The sequence below is a fragment of the Strigops habroptila genome, chromosome 11, assembly GCF_004027225.2.
Source record: "Strigops habroptila isolate Jane chromosome 11, bStrHab1.2.pri, whole genome shotgun sequence".
In the NCBI taxonomy this organism is placed as follows: domain Eukaryota; kingdom Metazoa; phylum Chordata; class Aves; order Psittaciformes; family Psittacidae; genus Strigops; species Strigops habroptila.
The window spans coordinates 36,501,521-36,524,629 of NC_046360.1; the positions used below are offsets into that span (position 1 = coordinate 36,501,521).

Genomic DNA, 23,109 nt, shown 5'->3' on the forward strand with positions numbered 1-23,109 from the left:
TTTTCAGGGCTCAAATATTTGCTGTACATTGCAAGGAGCTTACCATGATGTTCTTCCCAGTCAATGAAATACTTCAAGCTGAGTGTCTGCCTCAGAACTGCTCAAGTTTTTTTGTTAAAATGGCCTAGAGGACCTATCACTTAAAGTAGGGACTGCTCTTTGGAGAGTGAATTTTCTGTGTCAGGAATGTAATACTTCGCCAATCCTAGGAAAAATCCACTTAAGTGTAGGCAAGTGCAATTTGAGCAGGCACGGGAGAGAGCTGTCACGTTAACAGCTAACATCTGAGAATCCAGCATCGCCTCTCTTTGCAAATTGGTCTCTGAATGCAACAGCCTTCACTCGAGAGAGAAGCTCAGAGCTGCCACAATGAACATGTGAAAGAGCACAGGTCAGTACTCACCACACAAAGAACTGGTGTGATCACAATCCAGCTCCATTTCATCCAGGGACCAGGTCTGTATCCAATCATGTCCTCAATGGCATCATAAATATTATCAGCGCCTGTAATGGATAGTGAGTGCATTTATCAGAGTTGAGCACAGAAAAGCCACGTAAGGACTGAAGGATTACAGCTGCTTTCCTATACTCCTCTCAAGGTGTGTTTAAAGCGAACAAAGATGTCAGATCTATTGTTCAAATGCTTCCCATGACTAGGAAGTTCAAGATGATTTTCTCCTTGCGAAAGGTTGGGGGACTCTCTCATCCTACACCCCCTATTATTTGGATGCTAATCCCTCCCGTCCTCATCACACCTTCAACTTCTCTCTCCAGCCTCTTACTGAACTTGCCAAAGGGATCACCATGAGAAGGAGAAGACAGCAAACGGTACACCCTGCTTCTACAGAGATCTGACTGATGGAAAATGAACACTTTTTTTGTTGTGCTGTTCTAAGGAGGTGGAGTACATGAAGAATAAGGGAAATGACCAGCCCTAAGCAGCAAACATCATCTGATCATTCCTCAGCTACCATCTCAGGCAGCTACAAAGGCCACTGTCAGACCCTGGTACTCAGCATCACCTAAAATGGGACAGAACACACTTTTCTGTCAGCTTTCTGTCTGTGTTCTCTATGTGGTTGGCTTGTCCCTCACAGCTATGAAAGGAAATTCTCTGAGAGACAAATAGAGATTTTCACAGCTGGCCAAACTTTGAACTCTCATCTCTCAACTTAACACACGCAAATGCTTAATTGCGCCTTTATTAATTAGCAACGGAAAAAACCACCATTTTTGTGTGGAAAAACACTGGAGGCTGGCTTCATCTCAGATGCAAATTTGCCTCCAAGAGGTCAGCATAAGTTTATATTAATGGCATGTGTCTGTTGCTGGGAAGAAGATTCAGGGGTGGCTGATGATTAAATGTTTGGCTAGCAAAACTGCCCCTGACTCATCAAAAGGTATCAGATGAATGGATTCTCACTTACCATAAACCCAGGCTACAGCAATACATTCAAAGAATGCAACCCACAAAAGGCATACACCACTAGCTGCATAGTAGTCAAAGAGTTGAAAAACATACATGCCACCCTGTAAAAGAGAGACACAGCGGGTTAAGGATCCAACAGGGAATAAAAATGAATACTTCAGGCCCTGCTCCCAGGAACATCAACCAACATATCTTAATGATTGCTGTCTAACAAGAAGAAATATCATGCAAGTAAATAAGGTAAATATTTGGCATTACCTTCCCCAGGGAATATGCATGTTTACTACAGGAAGTATTCCAAACAAGACGACGATTAAACAGAACTAAGCCACTTAGTACTAATCTATTGAGACACTTAAATCTTTCCTTCTTAAAAGTATTTTTGGATGGGCATTTATAGAAACAAATGATGTCAGGAATTAATATGTCGCCTCCTACCATTAACGCCTCCAAAATACTAAAAATGGAAGTCAGTTCATCAGGAGGGTCTGCATTTATTCACTGAATGGAAGGACTTTCTTCATGGGAATAGTTCATATATATATACACCTTTACTTGGAAAAACCATGTTTGTTAGGCACCCCTAGAGGTCCTGGTTTAACTCCCACAATTGTGTTCCTCCAGTTGTTTTTCAAAGCTGGCTTGGGTCTTATTTTGGAGATAAACATCACAAGAGTGCAGCCATTGGAACATGCTCCCATCTTGTTTATACTAGAATAAATCCAGTGGTACTTAATTGATTCAAAACTGTGTAACTAAGATAAAAATCTCTTTCCCTGCATGCACTGGATGGATTCTTACTCTGTTCTGCTGAAGGTTCCCAATGTGTTTCATCATTTAGAGCCAGCTGTTAATATTCATACTCGTGTTCATTAGGACCTGAGATCGGATTGAATTTAATGAGATATCTCTCTTCTCTGACTGAAAAGGGGAGAATCTATAGTTCCTTTTCAAAATGCTTTCAGATCTAAGGATGAAAGGTGCTCTGTAGATCTAAAGAGCACCTCTGAAGGGCTAATTCTGTGCAGTTTCATTTATAGTTGAAATTGGTCAGAAAACTGGCTAAAGAAGAAGGGGGTACTACTCACCTCAGTCACCATAGTTAGTCCCAGAAGATAGCTAAGGAAACATACTATAGCGATGAAGATTTCCCGTCGGTAACCCTTCCTTAGGAAGGATGGGTGCAGATCAACTAATGACGTGATCTGTCCTTCAACTTCAACAAACTAAAGGGGAAAAACAACAACAAAGAAACGTGACTTGAAAATTACCCACCATGCATTTTATCCAGGCTCATACTTGGAAGAAACACTCTACAGCAACACCCTAACTGCACTCGGAGGCAAAAAGCTGCTCTGAATAAAAAAACCAGAAGCCATTCCTTTGTAAGCCAGAGGTTGAAGCGTGGGGGTAGTTTTCAGGTTGGAACAAGCTTTCAGAACTGGTCTTCATTTCCTAGCAGCCTTATGAACTACCAAAGGGGCTCTGTACATGCAAGTCGCAAGGAGAAAGGAAGTTAATTTGATGACAGGAAGGCATTTATGTGGCTTTTATGTTGTAGCTGTTCCAGATAAACACAAGATGTATGCTAGAGAAGAGGCAGAGAGAAAACTCTCCAAAAAGCCTAAGCTAGCAGAGTACCTCCCAGCTTTCTTTTGATGTGCCAGAAAACATCACAGGTACTAGTTAGGTTAATTCCACAATTGGATGTAATTCTATTCTTGGGTTTGCGAGTGAAAATCCAGCCAAGGGAAAGCAAACTTTGATGTGAAATAGCAGCTCTTCTTGACTGAACTTGTCTTTTCTGAACCTGTGAGCAGAGTACCTCTGACTGAGGCTCTGGGGGACTTCAGCAATAATACTGTTCATACACTCCCCACACAAAAATTTAGTGACCTATTTCTACATGTAAACCAAAAATGAAGCTCTGAATAGATGAGCTAAAAATCTTACTTTACCTAGCTTCATTATAAAGTGTATTTGTACTTACTTGGCATTGGAAAACTACATACAAGACGTGTAACTGGAGTTAACCAAATAACCCAAACCGGATTTGAATGAAAGTTTCAAGTTAATTGAAAACCAGATGCATTTCACCCGTGGAGAAAAGTGACGACTGAACTCCCCCCAAACAAATCCAAAGAAGGGATCATTCAGCTGATCTGCGCTTTCAGCCTGGCAAGGGACAAAAGCACCAAGTTCACTGAGGACATGACCATGGAGAACCAAGGCTGCCTCTGTAGAAATGATCTTCCCTTTCGGTGGATACATCTTATAACTAAGTTATCATGGGGAGTCTATCAAATAGCATTATTTCACGCTACGTTTTTCTACCCAGCATCTATATTGCTCTTACAGTGCCCTGTAGCAGCTCTACCCTCTTTGACCAGGAGCTGAAGCTCCCTTTTGACATACAGACTGTCCTGCAAAAACTCCACCAGATTCTGTTGCCTCCTGTTTCCTTACTTCGACTTCTATAAACCTGGTTTTCTTTTTCAATGCAACCCTTTCCTCTGGGCTGATTTGATCTTCAACTGCTCTGGCATTCCAGAAACCTGCTTGACTGCACTCCAAAAACCCCAGCAGGGTGGAGGAGGGAAATTAAGCGCTCCAATTAGTTTTAATCATTCCACGCAGTGAGGAGCTCTTTAAAATTAGCAGACAGCTTTCCATTTACATGAGCACAGGGTGGGTGAACCACGGCATCGGGCACTTCTGCAGTTACTGTGGAGTGATTGAAAGTTACTTGCTGGAGTTCAAAGATTAAGCCCTAAAGAGCAATTTAGGGCAAACGGAATATAAAAAGTGGCAGAGATGAAGTACACAACAACTGGGTAAAAGTCTATTTACAGATCTCGCCTCAGCCAAGAGAGCATTTAGGCTAAATGAACATTTCATCCTTACCATCCCTTCACCTTAGTGACTCTCCATGTGAGTGCAGGAAGCTGCCTGTTGCCCTGAAAACTTGGACAATTTTGAATCTGTAGTTACTGCATAATCCCTGCTCACCCGTGTTTCCTTGTAAGTGGACTATCTAGAAATGATTTACAGGTTCTTTGGCAGGATTTAGTCCAACATTCTTATAAGCAACTACTGGGAAAAATAACCTCACTTCTTGGATTGAACTTTTTGCTTTCTTCACATTCACTAATTAATAGCAACATGTGCTATATAATTAGTACAGCTGGAACCTGAGATGCTTTCTGGCCTGTTTTGGAGGTACGGAATGCCTACTGTTGACGTGGAAGTCAGCAGGATCCCACACTGCTCAGCAGCTCCAAGCCAAGACCACCAAAAAAGGCTGTGGCTTTGTCCTCTGACTGTTCCCGGATCCACACTAGATATAGCTGAGGGGAGACTTGGATTAGAAGAGTTCTTAGGCAGAAGTTCTTCCCTGTGAGGGTGCTGAGGCGCTGGCACAGGGTGCCCAGAGAAGCTGTGGCTGCCCCATCCCTGGCAGTGTTCAAGGCCAGGTTGGACACAGGGGCTTGGAGCAACCTGCTCTAGTGGAAGGTGTCCCTGCCCGTGGCAGGGGGTTGGAACTGGAGGAGCTTTAAGGTCTCTTCCAACCCAAACCAGTGATGATATGATTCATCTGCACTGAAAAGCAACCCAGATGAGTTCCCCTTTAGCAGCATTAGAGTATTCTCTTCTTAACTCATGCCTGTAAAACCAGCTTTTCTCAGTCAGCAGGGCTGATAGAATAAGCCACGTTATCTCTTACCCATGGTACTAACCTGGCTATCCAGTCCAAGCAACAGAAGCATAATAAAAAAAAGGATTGCCCAAAAGGTGGGCAGCGGCATCATGGACACAGCTTTTGGGTAGGCAATGAAGGCCAGGCCTGGACCTAGAGAAAGAGAAAATAGGAAAGGGGGAAGGGAAGAGAAATAGTAAATACCAGCTCTTGGGCAAAGGTAGCCACACTCAAATGCAGGAATGCCTGGTTCCGTTCAGATAAATCCAAACGCGGCTGGAAATACCAGAAGTGAAATAGTTTGGCTCTTTTATCTGAAATCGAAGCACGCATGACTACAGCAGAAACCACAGGCAAACCCCCAAGGCCAGTGCTAACAGATCACCAGTTTTAACATCTGTCTCAAACATGCCGATAATGGAGGTGGTCCTACATCTGCCCCAGACACAGGACAGCACTGGGGGCCAGGGGGAGAAGGGGTGACCCAGGGGAATGGCAGAATCCCACTGCTAGCCCACATGGTCACGATGAAGATGATGATGATGAAAGTCTTTTGCATGCAAGGAAGGGGACTCTGCTCCAAACACTCCCTGGGATCTTCACTAATGCAACCACTGCCTCCCTCTGTATGCAACCTCCAAACCCAGCATGGCTGTTCTACAGAGGGATTTGCACTCCAGGAGTCTGCTCCTTCACTTCTGCAAACCCCTACTGCTGCACTGAAGTGACCAGGCTACTCCTAGTTATACTGGCTGTGGTCCCTGAAAAAAAAAAAAAAAGCTTCCTGCTTTTAGGAATTGCTGGTGTGTAAAATGACTGTGTAAAAATCACTTCCCCATACTGTCACATCATCTGCCCCTATCCAGCCGGCTACGGTCTGACTGAGCATGACCAACTTTAGCCCCAACTGTGGGATTGATTGCAACAGTCTGGGAGCACCAGTGGGGCTGGGACAAAGTGCCCTGGAAACCAAAGCCTTGTGTGTGAGAGCTCATCGCTAGCTTGGGTCTCATCTGCACCGTGGACCAGACGGCATCTCGCTCATACCCACAGCCCGAGCGTACGTGCAGTGCTCTCACGCGCTGACCTCCAAAGGTGCTCTCACCTGAAGTCGCCTATCAGTGAGGAAAGCTTTTGTCAAGAGAGAAACAGACCTCTCCAAGTGGGAGACAGGAACACTGCCAATCCAGCATTTACCACAGGCGCTCAGAGCGGCCACAGAAATTTGGTGAAGCCAACAAAAAACTTCTAAGGACAGATTTAAATTCAGATTAAACCCAGGAATGCTGGCTCATCTGCTTGTTAAGGACCCTTGAAAACTGGCATTTTCCCAGATTTTTAAGTGGATTCAAGTAATCTTCAATGGGAAAAGGAATTCTTTTAGAACTGCTGCAGTGTGGGGATGGAAATCTTATCTCTGCTCTGTACACAAAAATCTCTAACGCTGCTCTTCCTACCTCCCACTTTTTCTTTCCAACAAGAAACATGGAAAAAGAAGCAAGAGGTATAAAAAAAAGATGACTTTTTTCCAAGCTAAAGAAAACTTTAAGTCACTGAAAAGATTTGAACAGAAATAAATACAAATTAGCCAACAATCGAGCAACTAATTTTATTTCAAATGAAACACAACTAAGATTTTATATGACAGAAGATACCAAAAAATTGGTGAATGTTTCAAATTTGGGGGGGCTTTGCTTTTTTTCCCCCTAATTCAATGGAGAACTACTACCAGATGGCATTTGCAGCTGATCTGCGCAACTGCTGAGACCAATGTAAAACTGCCCTCCTCAAACTTTGCTGCAAATCTGCATACTTTGGCTATTAAAACTGTCCTTGCACTGTGACACCGTCTAATACCAAGTGGCCTAAGCCCTGTGCTGGCTTTGATTTTCCTTGGAAACTAAGTGCTGAAATATAGGAAGTCCACATGGAAGAAAATGTTCCTGGCATCCCCTTGACTGAACATAAATAATCTCAAAAATCACATTTAATTTGAAGCTCTCCTGCTCTGAAGGGTGTTTTGCAGAAGTGAAGCACTTGTGGATGCTCTTAAGAGCTAATAGGGATTTGCCACATCCCAGCCCAGCCGTTGCTGCGGCACGGCTGGAGAGCACTGCGGAGGCAGGACTGGGCAGGCATTAGGAAACCCAACAGTCAGAGCTGCTTGATCTGAGTTTGTTTGCAAATGGGATTTAAAAATTAGGGAAAAAAAGGCAAATCTTGTGCTGTTTTAACACTGCTACAGATTGTGTGAGTGGGAAAGGATTTCTTCCAGCCAAAGAGATGCAGCACAGATTAGACAGGACTCGCTATGGCTTTGTTGAGCCTCCCCTGCTTTCCTCTCTGCCTTCAAATGTATTGCTGAAAAAAATCACTACAATTATTAATCATTAAAAAATTATTAAAACTCTGTTTTCGCTGGGAAGTCAGAGGGCTTGAATTTAACAAAATGAAACCTATCAATCAAAGCCAGGGAAGGCCAGCAGCAGTGACTGGGGTTTTAAGCAGGACAACTGTGTCCTGGGCACATGGCATCGAGGCTGAATTTGGCCCAGGTAAAAAATGTGGCCATGAGATTCTGCTGTCAGCAAATTTGTGGAAGTTGCCCTGGCTTGCAGGAGGGTAAATAAGGAAACAAATAGTGTCACACATAGGGCAGGAGGGATTTAACTTGCTGGGCAGAGATGGGGGGAGCGGGAAGCCTTGGCTCCGTGGACAATATCCTCTCCACAAGTGCTACAGCCAAACGGTAGCGCCTCTGCTCACCTTGTTCCTGACCCAGGGCAGTGATTCTGACCTTGCATGAGAAGGAACCAGAAAAGGCAAGATCAAGAGAAGAGGCTCAAGCACCTGCTGAATGTCTCTGTGCTGAGAAGTCAGCAGCAGGAGCACGAGCTTTCACCATGGCCCTGTGTGGGTCCTGTGATGCTCATCCCAGGGGAACAAAAAGGTCTCCAGGGGCTCTGTGCTTGACCTCTGCTGAGAAAGGCAGCGAGGAAACCCATGGGAAGTGGTTTAGATTTGAACAGTTTTGGTAATCATTACTGTCATGTAAAGTAAGGATGTAAAAAACATCCTTAGGGATTTAGCCAAAAACCAGCCAGTGATGATGGGCAACCCACTGAACAGGGAGATGGTTGCAATCTCTGGCCATTAGTGACTAGGGCTGAACTTAAATGAGGTAGAAAACCTGAAGGAATCGACAACAAAATATACAAGATATCAAAAGCCAACTTTGGAAGCCAATCAGTGCCCTTGTCCCTATAATAAGCTGTAAAATCCCTGCTTTAAAAAAAATGCTTTTTGAGCTGTTGAAAAAATGCTATGTGAACACTAAATCTGTTAATCTGTATTTAAACATTGCTTAACAATCCAGTGTTACTACAGAACTGTTTAATTCTAGAAATGGCAAGCAACAGGAATAGAGCTGCCTGTTTAGCAGAGATTTAATAATAAATATGAGAATAAATACTGAGCAGATAAAAACCTAATGTGAAAATACTTAAAAATGCTGCTCTTGGAATTGATCCACGTACGTATTAAAAAAAGGGGGGCTATTTATGATTCATTCAATAGGATTATGCCCTTGCTTCCTGTTTTCAAACACAGCAATCAACCTCTGATCAAAACAAGTATTATGGCCAAGGCCATTAACTAATTGCACTTGTGAGAGGGATGCCAATTGCAGCCACCCAAGACTCCAGCGGTGCCACCAATGTCATCAGTTTATCATTAGCCCTTGTGAAGTGAGATGTTTTTCTTAAAGACTTAACTCCCAGAGCCATAAGATTAGAAGAAAGATTGACTTTTTCTTTTAAATGACATGTTCGCAGAGGAAAGCTTTTGAATACTGTGCAGGTGAAGGAAAATTGCTCTAAAAAATCAGAAAGAAATGCCAAAAGGGGACTCAGGTGATATTGTTAAACCTGATTAGCTTTAAGCCTCCTGGCTCTCGAGGCCTGACTCATTATTTCTGAATGGTAATTCCCATCTAATCTGTCTGTTCTACATGAAAACACATGATTACACCTGCCCTCATGGACAAGACATGCACAGAGGAAAATGTGTCATCTGTTTTGTCTGAGATGCATTCGTATGCTGTGCGGATTTAGCTTTCTTCTGCTGCCTGTGCGTAGCTGAACTTTAATGGGAAGAACACTTCTGAATAAGAGAGGAACCTATGGGTACATCCAGTTTCAAAATGGACTTATCTGTCAACCTCACCCTGAAGCTACGGAGGACAAAGGCAAGACTGCAGCAACCAGAGTTCCTGTGGATGAAATGGGTCCACAGAACCCAGGAGATGGAGTTCTCCAGCTTCTCCTGCCTTTCAGTAAAACCTGGGAATATGGGTATGTATGCCCCTTCAAAAGGTCAAGGTAATATTCCCACTGCAGCACTGCGCTGCGAGCAAGCAAAACTAAGCTCTGAAAAACACATAAATAACTGCTACTTGCATTTGAATGAAAAGAAAGGTAGTCTGAGAAGAAGGATGGAATAAATTGTCGAATCAATGACATTCTGGACCCTAGAGAATGGTGTGGTTATCTTAACTCTAACCTCAACTCAGATGGATGAGCACGCTCTAGGAAATGTGTTGCTGCCCTGTAAATCAAGACAGAGTAAAGCATTCAACCCCGGCTAACCCTCGCTGCTCTAGAGCCAAGCCCAAATCAACAGTGTGCTTATTTTATTTCTGGAGATTATGGGAAATCTTGTTCTGTTGTGGTTTTTATTGCTTAGATGTTAGCTGATTGAGTCTGCAGAACTTTGCTCACACGCTAGGCGGCAGTGCCCACCACCACTGCCACCAACACCATCGTACCTGACTCTGCCACATCAGCAATGTTCACCCCTTGCTCTTGTGCCATGAAGCCCAGGACGGAAAAAATTGCGAAGCCAGACACAAAACTGGTACCACTGTTCAGGCATCCCAGCAGCAAACAGTCCCTAAGTCACACATATGTCATGGAGCAAGTTAATTAAAAAAAAAATTAACCCATTGTCCCTACTTTATTTACATCATTTAGCTAAAACACTAAACCCCCTTAGATGGAAACTTGCCTATAGCAGTTGTATTTGTATTTGTTGTAGCTCCCCAGGGAAGTCATTGCTCCTAAGCAGATTGCATATGAGAAGAAGATTTGTGTCCCTGCATCTATCCAGACCTAAAGGGAAAGATGGAAAGACTGTTATTACAGGCATCGTTGCATTGCAACACTCAACACAAACAGTTCAAACTATGCAAAAATCAACACTATAATTGCTTCCATTGAGGGTGATAGCTAAAGGATCAGGGAGAGAGGGAAAGAGAACATCACATTTGCAAGTTTGGCTTTTATAGGGAAAAGAAGATTGTTAGCATCAGAGCCCACAAGAACATCATCTCTACAACAGTTCCTCTATCCCCCCCCCAGAGATGCTCAGTATTTCAAGTTTCTTAAGTCATTCAGCTGATCCTTCCTGTTGGCGCAACAATAAACGTGTTTCAGTGCAATAGGAAATGCAAAAGTATTTATAACATTGCTCATTTCTGTGGTAAGTTGTTTCAGTTAGAACCAGCTGACAGAGTCACTAAACTGAGGATGTGAAAAGCTTGAGAAATGGGTTTGTGTATTGGGCTGGTTTATTTTTCTAGCTTTCTGGTTGTTTTTATATCTGTTCAAATGCAAGATAAAAAACCAGGGGTAGGGGGAAAACAAACAAAATACAATGCACTTTATAAGATACGTATCTCTTCTTGGCCTCATGACTCTTTCTCCTGATTACATTAAAAAAAGGTCTACAGAGTGAAATAACAGTACACTATCAACTTCTCAGTAAATACATAGCAAGCTATCAGAATGCATGCAGCGAATCCCATCTGTTCTCTTCTTCCTGCTAATGCAAGTCTGTTAACACCAGTAGGAATCACCAAGGAATCCAAGGAAGTGAGAATTAAGCTGTAGAGCATCACCTCCTCCCTCCCACCATTGCTTTCCAGCACCTTGCTGACTGGAGATGATGCTTTTCCTAGACCACAGGAGGGGGCCTGAACAGCTTCCATGAATCCCTTATACATTATCTGCTGATGCTCCGGGCTTAGGGCTAATAGCAGATCATAAAAATAACAGTCCCATAAAAGAAGCTTCATTCATAAAACATAATGTCTGCTGTGAAGAGGGTGTTTGGTGTAAAAAGGGCAAGACTAGAGAATGAACCACGTTTCCACAATGTTTCTTCCAATTACACTTTTCCTATCTCAGTTATTTAGCTGTCACTGGAGTTTTATTTTAACCAAATACTCCTTAGAAAGAAATAGCAAAGACAGACGTTATTCCCTCTCACTGTAACCAACAGTTATTTTTAAAGATCCCTTGTTTTCTTTGTTTTAGGGGGGTACTGCATATTTTTTTTTGCATTTCTCACATGATCACTACTGGTTGAAATGATGCTGGTCTGCTCAAGTGTCATATTTGCACCCTGTGAGCACAGACAGGAATCTATCTAATCACAGCCTACACAGAAAGAGTAAGCCCAGCTCCCACTAGGCAAGGTTAAGAAAAGGGCAGATCCTGTGCCTCAGAAAGCATTTTTCTCCCTCTTTGCATGGGTTTCCATTCTGTTATTATTTCATTCACTTCTTTCCCAACCTCCTCCTATTGAGCAGTGGGAGGTAAGTGACACTGGTACTCACAGTTGTCGCTTGTTGTTCCATCTGTGAAGCTCACATTTGTCTCCTTTGAAACTAAAGACTATCCTCATCAAAAAAATGCATCTCCCTTACCTTACCAACAAGAAAGCTGAGATTGTATAACGGGACAGAGTCTACAGCCTCAGAGTCCTTCGACACAAAACAAAAAATACACACGCATACACACACATACGTACACATGGAAAGATGCATTAACACATATAACAGTGACCTTCGCAAGCAGATCTCTGGAAAATATAACCCAGCATTAATGTTCATGCTATATTTGGACCTCTAAAGACCGTGGAAAAAAAGATCTATTGCCATTACATCACCACCGTCACCCTCTACCATCCCCCTTTGCACAGGAAATTGTCCCACTCCCCGGTCCTAGTTCTGTACCTGTGGGTCAGCTAACCGTGAGATATCAGGGTAAAGATAAAACTTGATGCCTTCTGCAGCTCCAGGCAAGGTCACACCACGGATGAGTAGAACAAGGAGCATGATGAATGGGAACGTGGCAGTGATGTACACCACCTGGAAATAAAAACCGTAAAAGGCATGTTTAGTATGCGGCAGTCTACAATACACCTCCAGAACCAAAAGTGATCCAATGATGGGAATTCAAAGCCCTGACCTGTGTCTGTGCCTACTTCTAGTTTAATGGTCTTTACCTCCTTATTGCTTTAGGCCTGGAGGCAATGCAGGTTCATTAATCCCTCCAGAGCCCCCAGGCAGTGGTCACATCACTCGCACAGAGAACACGCAGGATTCATACAACTCGTGACTTTTAATCAGAAATTCTGCCTTCGCCCTGCTTGTCCTCCTCACATGACAAGTGCACCTCTGCCAGGGAAGCTGGAGATATTTCCTCACTGAGGGTGCGTGGAGCATTACCTCATTCTTTATTTGAACTTAAAACTGCAGAGTGTTTTGCAAGCTCTGCTGCTACCCCTGACCTTGCTGTGCAGCCTCCTCACTACTGCTCCTACAGGCAGCCTCACAAGGCACTTAATTCAGAAATGAAGATAATTTGGTCTGTGCTCTTGCGTCTCCCTTCCTATTCCCTTGAACACATGAAGCCATTCAGGTTGGCAATAGCCTCAACAATGGTAATTTCCAGTCCCATAACTTCATTCTTGCCCTTGCTGCCTATTCAGCAACATCATTATTGGAAACTAAGGCTCTATTCATCCAGTTTGAGAATATGTCTTCATTATCTTTAACCTCTATTCCCACTCTCTTTTGAATAACAGCCTCCTTCTTCTCTTCTTGTTATCTTCTCATTCATTTGATGAAAGACCCCTTTGCTTTAATCTCCAGCACGATGGTTAATTGAACCTGCATTTGGATAGTTCTATCTTTAGAGCCCCACACTTTCCGACCTCTAACTGTTTTCTTTGCTCATCAGTGCTTCCCCTCATTTGTTACCTAACCGCTGTGTTACACTCAACAATCACTATTGTCCAAGAAAGGGCATTTTTCATGGAGTCAGATGATTCCCCCAGGTAATTACAGTTGGCTGCCATGAGTTAAAATGTATTTTCCTTTTCCAGAATTTGTTTAACTACAGCAGAGCTCCCGGGATGCTCCATTTTTCTTCTTAAGTGTGTCCTCTGGGAATAACGAGGACAACTCAAAGCCTGCATTGCCAGAATAACTCACAGAGCTGGACTGGTTTCATAAAATGAAAGGAAATCTTTTCATCCATTCTCTCCTTCAATTTTCTGTGCATTTTCCACTGACAAATAACACAGATTACATATTAGTCCAGTTTCAGCAAAACCAGAAGGATAAAAGGGGGATTTCTGTGCTTTCTATTGTTTTCAAATCAAAGTTTTCTTACAAAAACAATATATGCCTTGACATATTTACAGGAACTGAGTAAACCACACGGAGAAAGTGGCCTTTGGGCTGCAGGTAAAGATTCTCTTGGAACACTGGAGGAATTTTTAAGCACATTATCCAAAGCATAAGCACAACTATTTCTCCTGATTTCATGTTTATTTGACCAATACACTGCTACTAGATTTAAAAACCACATCATCATCTTTTTTCTCCCTGCTCTCCAAAGAGCCATTAACACGCTGGGAAACAGGGAAGTGCTATAAACAACCATCCACTAAAGTAAACGAGACTTCTCAAATAATTCAAATCCTCCATTAGAGTTTGCAGTTTACTTTTGCTTGACCCCAAAGTTAATGGAGTCAACCAGAGACTTCCCAATGGTTTTGTGGGGTTTTGCCCCCCACCCGCACGAGCTCAGATGCTGCAGCAAATTCCTACTAACCATCTTGTCTTAGACGTGAAACCATTTTGCTGGATTTCCAGAAAGCACCAAGTTTTAGATAACTCATTTTAACAGGACTGTTTTCAACCTGTTACCTTCACAATGCCTTGAAACAGTGTACCATAGGGAGCTTGGAAACATCCCTCAGCACTACCATAACCTTTACCAAGCAGACACCAGGCTCACCAAAGGTACTGCAGAAATGAGATTTATTGTGCTCACCTTTACTATAAAACTTCCACCATCACCTCATTGGGTCACATCAATCACAAGCAACAGAGAAGCAAATATTTTTATCAATCTCTAGGTGTGGAAGCTGTTCTTCGGGGCAAAGCTGGCAGGAATCCAGGGTAAGGCACCAGCATGATTTTAATGAGGCTCCGTGATAAAAATCACCGAAAGCAAGACAGGAACAACAGTAAAGCAAGTAGTTTAGTCAACAGTGGGACTAATGAGGCCTGGTTTCCTAAAGAGTTTTGTCTGCTGGTTGATTCTGCAGTATGTATAACAAGGTAATATATATGCAGATGTATAACAAGGTAAAACTGCTAAATTATGCTTTTTCCACAGTTGAGGCTTTGGCAATTGCTCATCCTCCTGACTTCTATGGGGGCTGATACAAGATGGGTTCACATTGTGACCCTTTTCTCAGGCAGGACATTAAGGGGGTAGCTCCCTTCCACCTAGCTGACAAGAAATGTGTGGGAACTTAGTTATCTTGAGACCTCTCTACCTCTATTAGACTCATCTGAAATGCTGCCTCAACCAACAGGTTTGAAAGCTAAGAGCCACGCATATGCAATGGCTTCTAAAGCCTTTTCTCATTAAAATAGGTTTAAAACCACTACTGTATGCAAGGGGCAGTAATATCATGCTTCACATTGATGGCCAATATTTGCTGTAATTTGTTTCCTGCACTGGAGTAGGATGAGGTTCAGGGATGATTTGTTATCCTTCAGAGAAAAACATCGTTCTGAAGAGCACGCGATGAGACCAAAACCACAAACTATGCAGGATCTCTGTTAAGAAGAGTGCTTCTAAACGAGTACCTAAGTTTAGTCTTCCGTGTCTACACAGAGCTCTTCTGTAAGGGAGTGGCATTTCAAAAATGCTATGCATCCACCACTTTCCACTGACTTCAAACATCCCTACCACAGCTGTGTTGACATCCACCCTGCTGCACTGAGGATGAACTTGGCCGTGTGGGAGCGCGGGCAGAGAGTGCAGCACACCACACATCACCAGCCTAAGAGAGGCAAAGTGGTGCTCAAACTGTGCTTGTACCTGCTTCTTGATGCCACTCCAGTAACGACTACTTGACTCACAGGCATGTTGGGCACTGGCAAGGACTTTTGAAAGTCAGCTGAAGCTGAATCCCTGTTATTCAGTGCAAAAATACATACTATTTTCCAGGAAACAGTGAACGTCTTTAAGAACAGCATTACTTAGCATTCCTAACATCTACCTGCAATGACTACAAAAAGGTAAAAGAGCACTTACTTTCCCAGTGGATTTGACTCCTTTCCAAATGCAGAAGAAACATATCACCCAGACAAGGAGAAGACACAGGGCTAGATCCCACTTGATAATACCAATATCTTCAATTCCCGAGGACAAGCTCAGTACGTTGCGCCTGAATAATTGAAAGGAAACAAAACAAGAGAGATGGAGGAGCTCAGCTGATGCAGAATCCGGTTGTGATGGCTGAGAGTACAGGGTGGTGTGGAGGGCAGCATATGCACGGGCAGATCCCTGCCCTTTGAACACTGCCTGCTAAGTGAGCATGGCTTATGTGAGCAAAGCTGAGCTTTGCAGCCCTACATCTTCCCTAGGTCTGTGTTACTCTCTCATTCAATATATGGCACAGTATTTCATAGAATCCCAGACTGGTTTGGGTTGAAGGGACCTTAAAGCTTGTCCAGCTCCAACCTCCTGCCACGGGCAGGGACACCTTCCACTAGACCAGGTTGCTCCAAGCCCCATCCAGCCTGGCCTTGAACACTACCAGGGATGGAGCATTCACAACTTCCTTGGGCAACCTGTTCCAGGGCCTCGCTACTCTTACAGTAAAGAATTTCACTTTCATTTTAAGTTGCTACCTAACAAATTGTTAATTAAACTTTATTTTCAGACAGCTATAAAAAACTCAGCCCTTTTCCTTCCCCTAAGTCAAGAGACCACAGCAGCCTGGGCTGCTCTACCAAGGTCAGGCCCACAAGTGGCATGTGGATCCAGTACAAAACAAACCACTGTGGTTGTTTTTTCCTCAGAATTAATTAAACATTTTGGGTTTGCTATTACCACGGAAATAATAGCGAATGAAGTCACCACTGGAAAATTTGCAATTAATTTTGGAAAATAACCAGCCCTGGATCGACCAGTTTAATGGGACTCAAGCCCTCACCCATCTGTTTTTGCATCTCCCTTTGCCAAATTCACTTGGGTTACCTGTGTGAATGTGTTCTCACTCTAAATGCTTTATTCCCTCTGAACGTGTGTGTATTTTGTTATGGAAAAGGACTAATGGCACCAGCCAGGGTAAGTCTGCTCTAATCAGCACAGCTATTCAACAGCCACAAGAAACCCCTCGGTAATGAATATTTGGCATAAAGTTGCAGTCCTGGTTCACCTGAGCCTAAAGAAACCAGGGAAAAACCTACTGAGCGTACACAAAGGAAGAAAATACATTTAGAAGATGACAAAGTTCAGCTCCAACCTTCTGTAGCTCTTTTAAAAATAAATGGCAGTTTTCCATGGGGCAGTTCATATTTAAAAGGCAACCTATAGAGCCAGCTCTCAGGAAGCCAGGAATAATGGACTGCAAATGTGTTTTGGCATGGGGAACTCTATTAATGCATTCAGCTAAGACTTTGCTTTTTATTAGGGAACTACAAGCAAGTGGTCATCTCACCTGGAGTTTGGCCCAGCAATACTTTCAAGCTTCTTTGGAGGGCAGCCAGTGGGTTATGGAGAGCCAGATATGTTACTCTTCTATGGTGAGGCAGCAAGCACACAAAGTGATGTGCTGGCTTTCTCTGTCCTGGGTTATGATAGAATGGTTTGGGTTGGAAGGGACCTTCAAAGCTCACCTAGTTCAACCCTCTTGCAATGAGCAGGAACATCTTCAACTAGATCAGGTTGCCCAGAACCACATCCAGCCTGGCCTTGAACGTCTCCAGGGATGGGGCATCCACCACCTCTCTGGGCAACCTGTGCCAGTGCTTCACCACCTCATTATAAAAAGTTTCTTCCTCACATACAGCCTGAATCTCCCTCTTTTAGTTCAAAACCATCACCCCTCGTCCTGGCACAACAGGCCCTGCTAAAAAGTCTCTCCCCACTTTCTTATAGACCCCTTTTAAGTACTCAAAGGCCACAATAATGTCTCCCCAGAGAGAGGCTGAACCACCTCAACCTCTTCTCCAGGCTGAACAACCCCAGCTCTCTCAGCCTGTCTCCATAGGAGAGGTGCCCCATACCTCTGAGTGGTTCCCATCTCATCTCACAAAGACCCACTGCCTCAAGGAATCAGCTCAGAATCACCAGGGCAGCCTCAGTGTTTGGTAAAACTGTTTCATGAAATCTAACCCAACGTATTTCTGCAGCAGAAGCGCTCGACCTGGGCCTGTGATACCCTGAAAACTGCAGCTGAGGAAGAAGCACGACCTGGGCTGTGCTGATAGTTGTGCAGCCTCATTACACAACCCACTGTGCTCAGATTCAGCCGAGCCCACTCAGCTGACTTCACACCACCTATGCATGAAGTTGTTACTAATTCTCATTTATAGTCTTGATGCTGCATTAACTGTCACTCATGTATAATCAACGGGACAACAGGCTGGGGCCAAGTTTGTTGTAAATATGAGTTCTTCAACCTTGTTCATACACTAGTATGTTCCAGACATGTGCAACATGGAGATGTAATAGGAGCTGTAACTGGCTCTAGATAAACAAAAATAAAATGAGGAGAGTTATGCAATCCTTGAAGGATATTCCAGCTCATTAATCAAGTGAATGCAGACAGGACCTTTCGTACCAGGAAAGGCAAAGCACCCTTTCATGTTGGAAGGACAAGAATAACTAATGCTGAAGCAATTCTACCACAAGGACAACGTGAAATGATTTCTAAAACTCTCAAGTTTGCCCCCAAAAGCAGAGCCAGCTGCCCTAGATCTTGTTTACTTTTTGTGTTGCTCCCTCTGGGATTACATGCCATCAGCATGTGATGGTCTTTCTCAGGATTTGGACAAACGAAATCTGCTGATTACTAAATATTTATCAACACTTGGCCAGCACCAGACAATCAGAGGTTTTGTTCAACCATAATTACCACATAACACTTATCCCTTATGTATTAACATGTGTGTAAGCCTTTCGGGGTTTGGACTTTAAAATAAAATCTTCAGCCCAGACCTGAAGCATGTGATACCAAGAGGTAGGTCTCCTGATACAAAACCAGATTTGCTTAACACCCTTTTATTGCTGCTCAAGCAAGCATGTGATTTGCACAGAACATTAATTCAAATGAACCAAAATGTCAGGCTGCACCATACGTCCACCCAGGCTGAGGACATGTGTTATCCAACATGAAGAGGTTAATGCATCAATGTGGTCAATTATATCCGGGCAGCATCAGCTTTACAAAACAATCCTGATGAGGACACTACATAAATGTCCCACAATAAAAATGGCATTGGGTTTCAGAAACCAAATACTCCCAAACCCCTGAATTAAATCAGAATTAATTGTGCCATGAAGCAGATGGATATCTTCAGTTAAAGACTCTTTATCGACCTGCCTTTCCAATATAGGTAGCCGGCTAGCAGCTGGTGGTGTACTTTGATGGCAAAGTACCTGAAATTAGTTTTAATTTGAGAACTATAATGAATAGTAGTATGTCTGGGGAAAACCTGTGTAAGAGCTATGCTACTTTAAATACAACAGTGCTGCTTGATCTCTGTCCTTACTTTAAGACACCAGTAGTTGTTTATGCAGAGAGAACAGCTATTTTTAATACTCCTATAATGCCATTAGTCCTGAAGGCAGCTTGCTCTGTTAAGGGCAGTTTTGCTCATGATGAAACAGTGAGCTATGGACAGTATATCTGTACTAGTAGGATAACGGAGCCAAACCCCTCCCTGGCATGACTCCAGGGAAGAGTTCAGTTCATGATGTTTAAAGCTGCTATTTGAGGACACAAGTTAAAGTGGCTGCAAAGTGCCAGCAGAGCCTCCACTAGCACTCATGGCTGAGCAACCTTTGCTCTGGCTCTGCTGCAGAACAGTGAGGCAGGATGGAGGGAAGGGGAAGTGCTGTGAGCACCAAGGATTTGTCCTCCAGCCCTAACATGTCCCCATGGGGACACTGTTCTCCCAGCCCATGACAGGTTGCTCTGCCATAAGGCCCCTCACCAGGTACCTGATGTGTCGCTACCCAGGGAAAGCTCTGGTGTCCCTCAAGGTCAACCTGGCTCATAAATCTGCGCATTGCAGAGCACAAGCTCCTGGAGCAGCAAGACAACCCCATGACCACATCAGGAGGCTGCTAAGATCATGGCTGGTCCTGGGTGCAAAAGGACCTGTGAGCAAAGTTACTGCACAGAATTGATGATGAACACAGTGCTTCTGAAGTCCTGGGACAGTAACTCTATTTCACAGGCAGCACTGTGGGCCTGTGCTTCTTAGGGAGGCCTTGAGGAGACCTTTGAACATCTTCCCATGCCAGCCACTCATTTGGATTCAAGGCCCTCAGTCCCAAAATCATTGCGAAAGAGCCTGAAGGAGTGGGAGTTCCTTCTCCTTCTTGTCTCTAAGTTGTCCTAAAATATCCAAGGGTACCATTTAATAAACTTTTTCCAACTCCCTCCATATTTACAAGGGAGGAAGTCACCTGGAAAAGTATCTGCCGCTCAACATGGAAACACAGTGTTCATGACACGGTAAAAACAACTGCTCTTACAGCCTGCGTCCCGTCTCTCACACCGGTCACCAGCGCCCTTTGCTCATGCAAGATCCAATCTGCCCTTTGTATTTTGGCTCTTGTGTTACAAATTTTACCACAGTTCATAAGATTCTTTTTTTTCTAAGCCTAATGCGTGCCAAATATCTTCAGCATGAACATCATTCCTGCTGGGGCTAGTGGCTGACGCCTCTTTTTATAAATAGAGAAGTAGGTGCAAGTTGAACAGGGACCAAACTGGACTTTAAACATGCTGAAAAAGCCAAGCTGGGTCAGAAACTAATTCTACTCTGAAGTGACCATCTGAGCAAGCCAAAAAAATCTAACCTTCTTCCTAAGCTATTTGTAGATCCTTGGGATTTAAGTTTCCCTACAGGTCATCAGCTTCCTCTGATGCTGTATTTTGTCCCCTATACAAACACACAGAGATTTGAGGTCATGTCCATTCAGAAATCAGGTTATGCAAGATAATTTAAAACTTGAAAAATTAGAGAGAAATGGGAATAAGAAGCTTAGGCCTGATGAAATCCAGGCATCTGGCAAAACAGTCTCCTCAGAGACTGCAGAGGGAAATGATGTAACCGAGATGACCTGAGAAACCTACAGTGCGGGACAACACTCACCACCTCTGTCACTCTCATGGCCGAGGTCAATCCCTTGCATCATTGTCAGACTGACAAGAGATGTGTTATAGATTCACAAAATGTACTGCAAATGCTGACAGCCGGGGAAGAGGGAGAGGCAACCACGAAGATGGTGATTTGTCACTGTTTCCATTGTAAATCCCTGCTCTCAGGGCATCTGAAGCGACTTGTTTCTGTTCTCCTGCTGCATTCAGAGAATCCCAGATAAGAAAGAAACAAGTTTTCTTCCAAACAAGAAGTTTCACTGGGCTTTTAGGGCTCCTTCTACGGTCTAGGATAAATGCAGTTACATATTTAATGTCTTCCTCCACCACTCCTAGACTTACCAGTCTGTCTCAAGATGGGCAAGAACCAGTAGCGAACACCAGTCAAACTGACACCCAGAGCAACCTTCTTTTCCTATCTAACACTCCCCACTGGGCTTCCATACAATCTCAAGCCTGACCTCTGGCATGCCACCAAAGTGGGCCAAAGACACCATGAAGAGGGGGTACTTACTCCCAAAACTCCGTGACAGGAGAGGTGAAGTTAGTGGCATTCAGTGATATCCAGAGCGTCTTGTTCTTCCTGAGAGTGTCTTCCACGCAGGTTGGTGTGTTCCACTTCTGGTGGCAGTGTGCCCATGGCAGGACGCTCTGGAACGACTGGAACAGGTAGTAGAGTCCCCAGGCCAGGATCACGATGTAGTACACGTTCAGAAGGGACACAATCACTATGGAAGCATAACCAATTCCTGGAGAGAGGGGGAGAGAAAAGAAATACGTGCAGACATGACAGCTGCTTCTTGCTAGGGCACCTTGTGATCTTGTGGAGCTGGTGTTATTCCCATTGCATCGTGGACTTGATGTATTCTGCTCTACCACACTGCTGATGGAAACTCAACTCAATTCAACTCAACTCAACTAAATTTAACTGAACTGAACTGAACTCAACTCAATCACACATAAGCACAGACCTGCCACCATCTCTAACTAGCACTGGCACTCAGGTCTGAATTTCTGGCTACGGTTTGCTGATGCTGGAGGAGAGGTCTGCAGGATGTCTACCCAATTTAACACTAACCCACTACTACTGAAATAGTCTACTAAGACTATTTCAAGTCTTAGTAGAAGAAATTCAAGGCATCACACGTTGCTTATTTGCAGCTACATCATCTCACTTCTTAGGTACCTACGTGGGCAACCTCATTCTTGCCACACTGATTCCCAGGCCAGCTTCCTTGGAGGCAGCTCAGCTGGGCAGCCCCTGCACCACTGACACTTATGGACTGGCTCAGCTCGGCCTACGTGCAAAGGAAAACAACAAAAAAGACAGTTCTTAAATGAGTTAAAAAGGAAAATTCCAAAGCTATCAATGTGAAAGCTGCTGCTTCAGCACCAGTTTCACTTGTGCAAGGGAAGCATGATATTTGTAGCTGTTATGGTTAATTATATCAATGTTTAACTCTGCTTACAAAGTTTGCGACTTAGGAATAACAAGGGAAAAAAAATAGATTTCCTTTAAAAACTTAGAGCAGTCTCTTACAAGATGACAAAAAGCCTGTAAGATTCCCTTTACCATCACTCTGATGGCTACCCCAGCACCTGGGATACCTGCCTCATGTTTTACAGTTTCAAACCTTACTGCAGCAGGGATTTTACCCCCAGAGATTATTTTTACGCCAGGTAAAAGCAAGCAGAGCAAGTGCTATTTATTCTGTCCAGCTGCACTTCACTCAGGACATACAGCTAGTCGCGTTATCCGAGCTGCAATTTCTCTTCATGGATGCCTAGGAGATTGCTGTTTAAACAAGGAACATTCCTTCCTCCTCCTCCAACAAAAAAAGTGGGAGGTGGAGGAAGAAAATGGAGCTAAAGTAGCACAATTACATCAACTTCATCAGTGTTCTGAGCATTAGGTGGGAGTGTGAGCCACGGAGAAAGCCCTCACTTCAGCTTGGGGTGACATAAGGGGAGAGAGATGCCTGGAACAGAAGTGGTGGGAGTGCAGGAGACACGTCAGTGTGAAATGCCCACTCTTTCCAAATGGGATTTGAGGAGTGCTGCTGTGTTTAGTATAATTATTCCAAATGACTCTGCCTGTGCTGTCCGGCTGTGCATGGTAATCTATACAGAAGAGAGGCATCTTCAGTAATGTTTCTAACCTCTCTTTCATTTTTCATTCTAGTTAACTTCCAGAGCAACATCCCTGTAATTCTTATGAGCAGTGAGTGGTTCTTCACTCACTGGCAAAGGCTCTTCAATAACATCAGACCAACATGCCTGTTTGCCAGGATCTGCTCAGTTATGACAAAAGTCATGTTCCTCAATCCTACCAAAAAATGCTGTCCAGGTTTTGGCTGTACCAGTAACAGAAGGATGATGCCAATGACAAGCTTTCAGGTGGCAGAGGGATTTTGATTTCCAGACCAGTATACTA

The 23,109-nt window shown here is 43.7% G+C and overlaps 1 protein-coding gene across 10 annotated transcripts in view; it reads right to left on the minus strand.

Annotated features, from left to right (window-relative positions):
- Positions 1–23,109, minus strand: part of SLC6A6 (solute carrier family 6 member 6) — a 114,690-nt gene that overhangs the window by 8,035 nt on the left and 83,546 nt on the right. For all 10 annotated transcript variants that reach the window (XM_030501568.1, XM_030501567.1, XM_030501564.1 and 7 more), the window contains 9 exons: positions 21,190–21,424; positions 15,590–15,722; positions 12,202–12,336; positions 10,191–10,294; positions 9,952–10,076; positions 5,167–5,279; positions 2,518–2,655; positions 1,428–1,530; positions 404–504 (listed from right to left, as the gene is read on the minus strand). In XM_030501568.1, the coding sequence (XP_030357428.1) occupies positions 404–504; positions 1,428–1,530; positions 2,518–2,655; positions 5,167–5,279; positions 9,952–10,076; positions 10,191–10,294; positions 12,202–12,336; positions 15,590–15,722; positions 21,190–21,424 (1,187 nt within the window). The remainder of the gene's footprint in view (positions 1–403; positions 505–1,427; positions 1,531–2,517; positions 2,656–5,166; positions 5,280–9,951; positions 10,077–10,190; positions 10,295–12,201; positions 12,337–15,589; positions 15,723–21,189; positions 21,425–23,109) is intronic.